General features: G+C 32.2%; 2 protein-coding genes across 2 annotated transcripts; one reads left to right on the top strand and one right to left on the bottom strand.

Annotated features, from left to right (window-relative positions):
- Nucleotides 1-829: 829 nt before the first annotated feature.
- Nucleotides 830-2,748, bottom strand: LOC101267534 (uncharacterized). The gene is made up of 2 exons (NM_001346895.1): nucleotides 2,288-2,748; nucleotides 830-1,230 (listed from the first exon to the last, which is right to left on the bottom strand). Exons 1-2 carry the CDS (start codon nucleotides 2,711-2,713, stop codon nucleotides 1,057-1,059), a joined length of 600 nt encoding a protein of 199 aa, NP_001333824.1. The 5' UTR covers nucleotides 2,714-2,748; the 3' UTR covers nucleotides 830-1,056.
- Nucleotides 2,749-5,944: 3,196 nt separating this feature from the next.
- LOC138349406 (uncharacterized) lies at nucleotides 5,945-9,500 on the top strand. The gene is made up of 8 exons (XM_069299745.1): nucleotides 5,945-6,487; nucleotides 6,581-6,955; nucleotides 7,110-7,205; nucleotides 7,440-7,583; nucleotides 7,663-8,132; nucleotides 8,216-8,351; nucleotides 8,616-9,196; nucleotides 9,272-9,500. Exons 1-8 carry the CDS (start codon nucleotides 5,945-5,947, stop codon nucleotides 9,498-9,500), a joined length of 2,574 nt encoding a protein of 857 aa, XP_069155846.1.
- Nucleotides 9,501-10,490: the final 990 nt, after the last annotated feature.

The following is a 10,490-nucleotide window of genomic DNA, read 5'->3' as shown; positions in this document are numbered from 1 at the left end:
TACAAGCCACTGAATTATTTTTCACCTGGTCAACTTCGTTAAGTATCACAAAGGTCACCAAACATTTTTATTTTTGTGGGCAAGAAGCTTTCAGCTTTGCCTAGTAAAATGTATATTTGGTTTTCTCATGACGACTTTTTCTGATATATTAGGTGAAGTGGAGTGATTTATTGACACAGTGGACTATCATTATATTTCCTTTTATCTTGAGTGATTTTCTTCTATTGATAATCAAAGTGTAAATGCATATCGAGTTGGTGAAACACATGCAAAGGACTATCATATATGATGCAGGTTGGCATTTCTACATGTTCAGGTATGTAATCTCAAGTTCTACCTAGCTGAAGGAAGACTGCATCTACACATTGATGCATGTATTCTGCTGTACTAACATCACAAAAATGCTACAAAGCTAGTAATCTTCTGTTTTCAGACATACTATAATCTCGAAAAGTACCAGAAATAAAAAGCACACCAAAGAATTGAACATAGTGTTAAACATGATATCCTGCAAATGCAATAGTCTATCCCTTTCCTCCATCAATATCCTACAGACGAAGAACCGAAGAAGGGCTCTGGGGAAGCAATCACCTCAAATCATCTATCATTGTTAGCTCAAAAGCAACAATTATAATAGAATACAAACATTTGTGAAATATATGATAGTTCATATCTTTTCAGCATGACAAACACCTGGAATTAAAGTGTTCGGGGTCTTCTCTTGTACAATTTGGTATTTTCTGCAGTAATATACACTCATCCATGCGACAAGAGTCTTAAAACTAACACAATATTGTATAACATGGAACAAGAATTGCAAGAGAATCACTCTGTGAACATTCTTGTGACTTGTAGTTGAAAATAAAGGATCAACTTCCATACTTTTATCAGTATATTTTGCACTACAATTCCACATGGATACAAAGTATAAAAATGTCTACATTTCAGCTTGCTTCGAATCTAAGTTGGGCACTCTTAGCTGGACTTCTGTTTTACCCGTAATTATGACAATATGAAGACAGAATTCTTCATTAGAAGTGCACTTAGCAAACTTATCTATTCCAAACTAGGTGCTTCTTCAGTTGGATTTGACTCAAACACATCTGAGTTAGAAGCCTCTGGTTCTTCAAGAAGTTCTTGTGATTCCATTGCTTCCTTATACACAGGAGTAGCCTTGAAATCTGTAGCTCCATCGTTATATGTGGCCACAGCAATACCACATGCAATCAGCTGCCAATAAAGATGCCAAAATCAAACGGGTAAGAACCCTATAAAGGATATTAAAAACACCACCTTAAGAGAAAAAGAAGATGCAAAAATAGAAAACAAATACTAAGTTTTCTTCTGCGAAAGGTATCTCAAGTTGTTCCAATTTCCCATTTCCATGGTTATAATACCAAACATAAGTACATAACCATTATGGAAAACAGGCATAGGCTTCCTCTAGATGAGATTACACCAAAACCCATCCTAATTTCTAAATAAAATTAATTGACATGGCTCACCATTTTGGTTGTCTTCTTGTGTCAGACAGAAACAACTGTTGCTGGTAATCCAAACTAATCTTAAGAAGCACCAAGAAGAAACAAGAAACTTATTTATAACTTTCATGACCAACTGCAAGTCGTTATGGGTAGTGCACCAGTCATTAAATAACCCGATAAAGTCGGATAAACTAACCCCACAATCAAGAATCAACCAATGGTAGCTTCACCAGGACAATGTAATTTTTCAGCTTTTCATTATTCCCTTTCATCTCATAATATTGTCCATCTCGAAAAATCTAACAAAAATATCATTTTTTGCATATATGACAATAGAAAAGAAGACCATTTAGTTTTAATCCTAACCTTCCATAAAAGTTAATGTTAGTCCAGTGCACAGAGCATCCCGCATTAGCATGGTCTGGGGACTGGTATCTTATGCACTGTGGTAGTGAGTGTGAACAAGATTGTGGAACATCTGAATATCTAAATGTGGGAAAAGAAATTTTGAACATGAAAAAGTTGTTTTTTGTAGTCATTTGATCGGTTATAACCTATTGACATAAACTCAGCTATAATAGTTTCTATAATTTTTGGTATGTAATGAAGAATACAAACCAAACACATATTTCACACAAGGCGGAGCTAGAGTATTAGTTATGTGTTCGCAGGAACAGCTTTTTCTGTTCAGAATGCATAAACGGCTCACATATTCAACACAAATAAATCAATACTAATGAATGTTAAATAGCTAACATTAACAAAGATTATACTAAAACAAATTAGCAGGGTTGAGGATGCACCGAAAAGAGAACGCCAAAAGCCCACATATACTGAACAAAGAATCCAAATCCATCCCATTGAGGTCCTTCCCAGAAATCAGTTTCCTCTCCAGGAAGCTTCGGCATCACAAAAGCATCACCAGTTGTTGTGGTTGCAGAAACCCTATCTTGACTATCAATACGAATATTGATCGTCTGGAATTCTTCTTCTTCTTCTTTTACTGGCTCTTTAGTTGAAATTGAACTTCTCTTGTTCTTCCCTGACGTGAACTTCTTTGCAGCGAATGCAGTGAATTGACTTCTTCTCCCCTGAGAGGGAAGTAAGAAGGGACGACGAAGAGGGAATTGGGTAAACGGTATTTTTGTTGATGAGCTGTTGCAGAGAATTCGATTTCCTGTGAGAGCCATTGTTGTGGCTGATAAGAAGTGTGTGGACGAGACTATCATGATAAACTACTTTCGGGTCCGAAATGCGATCCGGTTCATTGGTCGTTAAGATCCGACTCACATAGGATATTTCGGTTGATTTTTTTATTAAAACAAAGTTAGTTTCAGATCACTCAAAGATTGTGCTTACCCTTGGTATTTATAATAAGAAAACTACCTTATTTTATTACTTATTACACATGCGCACACACGTACACGTACAGTACATGCATATAAATTCGTTTGGATACAATTTATTCAAGCTTTCTAAGCTCAGGCATTCTCGGGTAAGGCGTTCTCAGGTTAGGGGTTTTCAGGACAGCGTCTCGCAGGTCAGGGGTTCTCAGGACAGCGTCTCGGGTCAGGCATTCTCAGGTCAAGCATTCTGGGGTCAGGCATTCTCCAATTAAGCATTCTTGGTCATGCATTCTCAGGTCAGACGTTCTTGGGTCAGGTATTCCCCGGTCAGGGGTTCTCGAGTCAGGGATTCCCTAGTAATGCATTCTCGGGTCAGACGTTCTCGGGTCAAGGATTCCCTGGTCAAGCATTCTCGGGTCAGGCATTTCGGGTTGGGCATTCTCGGGTCAGGCGTTCTCGGGTTAGTCGTTCTGCAGTCTTGGCGTTCTCGGGTCATACAGTTTCGGTCATTCTTAGGTTAAACATTCTGAGGTTAGGTGCTCTTTCTTAGGTCAAGAGATAGTAAAATCATTTAAAATATAAAAAAGCTGGTTAGTCTTTAAGCAAAATCAATTAAGTTAATTAACATTAGAGTCAAAATAAATTGGAATAATTACCTGAATATACAACTTAAGTTTACATATTCTCCATATTTCCCTTCTTTTTTAAAAAATTACTAAAATCCCTATTTTTTTATAAATTTAATCTAACAGATACATAAATAAATTAGAATCCTAATTAATACAAACCTTACCCCTAATTATACTCTTTATTTTCCCCAAATAAAATACCCATACACCACTCCCATAATTAGTACTAACCAATTAAATATTATCCCTTATTTTACTCTTTATTTTCCCAAAATAAAGAAACCTTTTTCACCGCTCCCACTAATTAATTACTAGACTGCTCATCTTCCTCTTAGTTGTCCGCCATTTTTCTCAGTTAGTCTCCATTTGATTCCTTCCGTCCGTCCGCCTTCCTCTAAGTTATCCGCCATTTTCTTCGTCCGTCCGCCTAATTAATTACAAAACTGTTCATCTTCTTCTTAGTTGTCCGCCATTTTTCTCAGTCAGTCTCCTTTTGATTCCTTCCGTCCGTCTGCCTTCCTCTAAGTTGTCCGCCATTTTCTCCATCCGTCCGCCTTTGATTCCGTCTGTCCGCGTTCCTCTAAGTTGTCCGCCATTTATCTCTACCTGTCCTCCTTTGAAAATCAAAGTTGTGCTCTCCGTCCGTACGCCGTCGTCTAATCTGACCGCCTCTGTCCGTACGCCTTCGTCTAATCTGTCCGGCCATCTCTATCCGCCATTTTTTTCTAACAATGGATAACAAAAGTTCGAAGAATCATAAAACACAAAAAGAGGCACATGCAAAGACACCCAAGAAGAGGGGTAGAAAGCTTGCAATGACCATATCCAGACCTCCACTGCCACCGGTACGTATTTCGATTTTTTTTTAAATTTTTTTTTATCACATGCAATGAATTTTTGTGTTATCAGAAAAAATATTTTTAGATTATTTATCTGATTCAGTAAATACTATTTTTTTTATACATGTTGTTTATTAAGTATGACTAATGTATAAATAAGTTGAATTTCAAAAAAAAATTTATGTAACTAAAAACCCAGTTGCCCATCATCTTGGTTGTCACCTCCTTTTGGGGTTTATGCTTAATAGATCTTTAATAAGTTGATAATTTTAATTTCCTGTATGAATTTTATTTTTTTGTACATGTTGTTTATTAAGTATTACTAATGTATAAATAAGTTGAAATTAAAAAAAAATTATGTAAATTAAAACCCAGTTGTCCATCCTCTTGGTTGTAACCTCCTTTTGGGTTTTATGCTTAATAGATCTTTACTAAGAATATAATTTTAATTTCCTGTATCAATTGTATTTTTTAGAGTATTTATCTGATTTAGAAAATGCTAACAGACTCATATTTGTAATACTTATAAATAAGTTGAAATTCAAAAAAAAAATTTATGTAAATCATACCCAGTTGCTCATCCTCTTGGTTGTCACCTCCTTTTGGGGTTTATGCTTAATAGTTCTTTAATAAGAATATAATTTTAATTTCCTGTATCAATTATATTTTTTAGATTATTTATCTGATTCAGAAAATACTAACAGATACATAATTGTAGTTATATTTATGTATCAAGTATAACTTTGAATTTTTTGTATCATTTAGTATCAAGTAGACAGAATTATAATTGCAGTTACAATTATGTATCAAGTACGAATTTGCTTTTTTTTGTATCAAATATAACTTTGCATTTGTTGTATCATGTTAGTATCAATTAGACAAACTTATAATTGTAGCTAAACTTATTTATCAAGTATGACTTTGCAATTTTTGTATCATGTTAGTATCAAGTAGACAGAATTATAATTATAGTTACACTTATGTATCAAATACGAATTTGCCTTTTTTGTATCATGTTAGTATCAAGTAGACAGAATTATATCATGTTAGTATCAAGTAGACAGAATTATAATTGTAGTTACACTTATGTATCAAATACGAATTTGCCTTTTTTGTATCATGTGTGTATCAAGTAGACAAACTTATATCATGTTAGTATCAAGTAGACAGACTTATAATTGTAGTTACACTTATGTATCAAATACGAATTTGCATTTTTGTATCATGTTAGGCTATAAAGTGTCTGTTAGGTATCATTTTGGCTGACTTACGATACATTTTTAGAATTATGTATCAATTTTATGTTTGCATTTTATGTATCATATTAAGCTTGTATGTTATATTAAATATCAATATCACTTTTTTCAATTGCAGAATATGAATTATGTGGTTAAACAAATTCTCAAACACTCTCTTAAGTTTGGTTGTATCTACAATTCAAACATATTAAGAGACTTAAAGGAATCAATGGGGTTGAGGGTATAGAATTATTTAGGAATAGTATATTTGGTTCATATTTGAATATTCCTAAGTGTAATTACCAAGGTCAGATCACAAAGTGTTTACTTCTTTTAGAGGTGGAGCAAGATAATCTAGACGAGGAGCTTCACATTTGTCATGCTAAAGGAAATATCTTAACCTTTACTATGAAAGAATTTGCAATTATTACTGGATTGAAATGCAGTGGAAATATTAAGAATTTTACATATCCAGATTCAAAAAGAAGTAGGCTAGTTCAGAGGTATTTTCCGGGGTCTAATTACAGTGTAAATAAACAACATCTGGTAGATCGATTTATGTTGGGTGGTTGGGATGATATTGATGATCAACTTCAGATGGTTATCATGTTTTTCATCCACTCTTTTGTATTATCTCAACTTGGTACTACAGCAATTCCAATTGAAGATTTTTTAATGGTTGAAGATGGCACTTATCGGCAGTATCCGTGGGGTCAACGTGCTTTCAGAAGTTTAATGAATTCACTTAGACAAGAGTTCAAATCTGAGAAAAAAATGTATCGATTAAATGGTATATCGTATGCACTTAATGTATGGATATATGAATGTGCTTTTGTGTTGGATAATGAGATTGCGGTTAAAGAACAAAATGTTATTCCAAGAATTTGCAATTGGAAAGTTGTGGCTGAAAAGCCCAAATTTGAGATGTTTATGGAAAGCGTTTTCACTGAGGTAATTAATATATAAATGTTTAGTATTTTTTTGGTCTTATCGATACATTTTTTGTTCGTTCTAACAATGATTCAATATTTTGTTATTTTTCAGCATAACTGTACAAATATTCAGCCAACTGGAGAGGAATGTACAGCACTGCAATTACCTCAACCCAGTCATGTAACTCATGATGAACCTGGTACATCAAATGTTAATATTGATGTTGGGAAGCCACAAGAGGTTACTGGATTTGAAGACTTTTCATCTGAACCACCGGATCAATTGTTGAGGAGATCAACACGAGTCTCTAGCATAGGAACTACCCCACCACCGAAGAGAAGAAAGGTTGTACATCCACATAAAACAAAGGTTTTCAAATCAACAACAGCAGAAAAGCAACCTACTCAGAATGTTTACACTCCAGATTTACCAACTTCTCAAGTTGACAATGTCTCTAATGTTCCCGTAAATTCAGATTTTCGAAAAGTAATTTCAAAAATTCACAAGTAGAGGGACTGAAGCAATACTTGAAGGGTTATGTTAGTATTACAATCATATATTTTTTTGTGATTATCTTATATGTTTTATAATTATTGTTATTTATTATGAATTCTTTATAAATTGTGTAATTTGCATATAGGTTGACCAACAAGTTGGTTGTCTTGTGGAGTTGATAAAAAAAAATGATTCTGAGTTGATGAAAGTTGTTGGCGAGAAAGACAACAAAACTGAAAAGGCATTATTTTTCTTTCTTTTTTTTGTTTCATTTTCATTAGCACTTATCGATTTTATTTTTTTGAACAGATACATAATGTTGATCAAGATATTGGTGGATCTGCTGTTGATGCTGATGAATAGGTTAATAATATCAATATTGAAAAAGTTTGTAAATGACACTTAAAAATAGTTTTTTTTTCTTTTCTGCCTTTTAATTTAATAGAATTATGTATTATATTTTGGTATTGTACAGACAGATAAAGTGGACCAACAATCTGTTTCACCTAATCACATGGATTGTTCAAAGGAACAACATATGGAGGATGCCGTAGAGGTTATACACTCACCACAGCGTAGTCATGTTTTGATTGAAAAAGTTGCTCTTAATAATGAAAATGTTAGTACAAATATTATGAATCAGTATACATTAATTTTTTTGTTTGTGTTCGAATTTAGTCTAACAAAATATTTATTAGGATTATACAACTGGTGAGGCCTCTCACTCAGACACAAAGATTTTAAATGCGGATGAACATGATGTTGATACACTTCAGCACAACATAGAAAAGCACACTACAAGTCTGTTTTCTGTTGATACATCTACAGAAGTGGAAAACAATGCCCAACCACTATGTTTGATGAGTCATGTGGAACAAAATGAGAGTGCTTTTTGGTTATCTGATAGCCAACTACCCGTAAAGAAATCTTCACTTCCTCCTGATACTGAGACTCCAGCACCACGACACAGGATGCCTTCAAGAATTTTACGGTCTTCATATTTGACAAATTTTGGATCCAACGATAAAGGCAAGGCAAAAATAGATGATGATGTTCTCCCACTCTATCTATTTGAAGGTTGTGGTTTTCTTGAACAATTGCCATTAGGTATGATGGACGAGTTCTCGCAATGGATTGAAAAAGGTCTCTTAAAATCACATGCGAACAAGTAAGTTATTATAATATGTCTTGCTAATTTTGTGTTGTATAATATTATTTTAATTTGTTTCTAAAAATTATTTATGTGTGTAGGAAACAATCAGAGGACAAATACAGAGAAAAGTCTGCTTCATTTGGTGTTGATTATATTGACTTTGTTGTCACATTTCCTATGGACAAGAACTGGTTATATACTATGTCACAGCCGAATAGATGTTGGACTGATGAGGTATCATAAACATTATTTTGTCAAATTGTGATTTTTAGGTATCACTTCAAAACTTACTATATTATATGTAGTTAATAATAAGTATCAAATACTATTACACTTTTTTTGTATCATGTTGTTATTAATATGATTGTTATTAATATTAAGTATCAACTTGATTATTTAAAATATATTTATCAGTTAGGGTATCAAATTAGTTCCTGCATATGTTTTCCACTTATCAAATACATTTTACCATGTATTATGTTTTCTCTTATTTTGCAGCATATAGATGTAATTTTTTACTATCTCCGCAAGAAGTCCAAACAAAGAAGCATGGATCAGTATAGATATACTACAATCAATTGCTTGTTTAAGTCTCATATAAACAAAGCATATTCAAGGTATTATAACAGTCATGCAGATGATACAATTAGCACACAAGAACACATGATTCATGCTGCTGTCGTATCAGTTCATGAAAGGTCTATCATTAACATCATCAATGGTTTTTCTATTCCTGCTGCTTTACCATGGCATTTAGTAAATGAGGTTTACATTCCTGTAAACTGTGATGAAAATTTTCATTGGGTGTTGGCTGTTGTGGTTCTAAAAGAAAGGCTTATAAGGGTGTATGACTCAACTTCGGGATCAAGGAAGAGAGTTCATTTTGCAGACATCAAGAAGTTGTCTCAAATCCTTCCAAACTATCTTCATGATAGTGGCTTCTTTGAAAAAAAGGAGCGAACAGATTGGGCAGCATTGGATGCATATAAAGACATGAAAACTGGAGAACTTTTGGGTCCGCAACATTCGTTTAATGTGGAGTTTGCTCAAGACAACATGCAACAAATAAGCGATAGCCTGTGAGTATTGTTTATTATTTTATTTTATTTTTTGTATCTAATTCATCCTTATAATTAATCTTATTATTTTTGTAGTGATTGCGGACTGTTTGTAGCTGTATATGCAGAATTTTTGAGTGACAAAATCAATATGTCATGTAATAGTTTTGAGAGTAGCTATCTTCGCAAAAGATATGTGATACTTTTATTGAAGTATGGTCTCGACAAGATGAATGCTGGATATGTAAGCAACAGTGATGACCCTCCAAGAATGAAGAATGTATTAAACCCATCATCTGAAGATGAAATTGTTAATGTAGGCTAATTAGTTTTCAATGTTTGAATTTTTTTTTAATTTTATTTTGGAGTTAAACAAGATGTTTGAAGTATTTATTAACATAACAACACATATTGTTAAATTATGAAAGTGTTTTGATTTTTAAAATGGTTTATTCTATTACTGTTATGAATTCAGGAATTATGTATATTGTTAGTGAGACATTAATGTCATAATTGTATCAAAACTATAATAATAATTACACTAATGTAATTATTGTCATAAAAAACACTTATTATATATACGTAAATATATTGTATGATACAAAAAAAATAAAATTATGTACGTAATTAAATTATGTATATGATACATGAAATATCAAAATATATAATATCACATACACTGATACTAGTTATTACACTTGATACACGCCAGTTTTTTTAAAAAAAAAATTAATATCTTTTGTACAAATAAGATATATTCAGTACTATGATTTATATATATTACTAACAATTAATTTCCCTTCAAAATATGAATTTTTTTTAAGTATCTACAACATGATACTATATTACTAAATTAAATTAAATTAGAACTGAAAATAATTTGGGTGAAATTTCCGCAATTAATATTGATTTAAAGTAAGTTTGAATAAGGATTATAAAATAAAGTAGTTGATACATAAATATAATGTCAAATTTAAACAGAGTTTAACAAAAAATAAAGAATTGTATGATACAAAAAAAGATAATTATATACGTAATTAAATTATGTATATGATATGAAATATCAAAATATATAATATCACAAACAGTGATACTAGTTATTAAACTTGATACACGCCATTTTTTTTAAAAAAAAAATTAGTATCTTTTGTACAAATAAGATATATTCAGTACTATGATTTATATATATTACGAACAATTATTTGCCTTCAAAATATGAATTTTTTTTAAGTATCTACACACATGATACTATATTATTAAATTAAATTAAATTAGAACTAAAAATAATTTGGGTGAAATTTCCGCAATCAATATT

The sequence above is a fragment of the Solanum lycopersicum genome, chromosome 6, assembly GCF_036512215.1.
Source record: "Solanum lycopersicum chromosome 6, SLM_r2.1".
Taxonomy (NCBI): Eukaryota; Viridiplantae; Streptophyta; class Magnoliopsida; order Solanales; family Solanaceae; genus Solanum; species Solanum lycopersicum.
The sequence above is the reverse complement of the archived record's forward strand: the minus strand, read 5'-3'. Positions and strand labels throughout refer to the sequence as shown.

What these genes read in the sequence shown, in the direction of transcription:
- LOC101267534 (NM_001346895.1), bottom strand. Translation starts at nt 2,713, where the DNA reads ATGATAGTCTCGTCCACACACTTCTTATCAGCCACAACAATGGCTCTC. An exon ending in CTTTTGGCGTTCTCTTTTCG is followed by an intron (nt 1,231 to 2,287) that starts GTGCATCCTCAA and finishes CTTTATTGGCAG; the next exon opens with CTGATTGCATGTGGTATTGC.
- LOC138349406 (XM_069299745.1), top strand. Translation starts at nt 5,945, where the DNA reads ATGAAAGAATTTGCAATTATTACTGGATTGAAATGCAGTGGAAATATT. An exon ending in TGGAAAGCGTTTTCACTGAG is followed by an intron (nt 6,488 to 6,580) that starts GTAATTAATATA and finishes GTTATTTTTCAG; the next exon opens with CATAACTGTACAAATATTCA. An exon ending in TAAATTCAGATTTTCGAAAA is followed by an intron (nt 6,956 to 7,109) that starts GTAATTTCAAAA and finishes ATTTGCATATAG; the next exon opens with GTTGACCAACAAGTTGGTTG.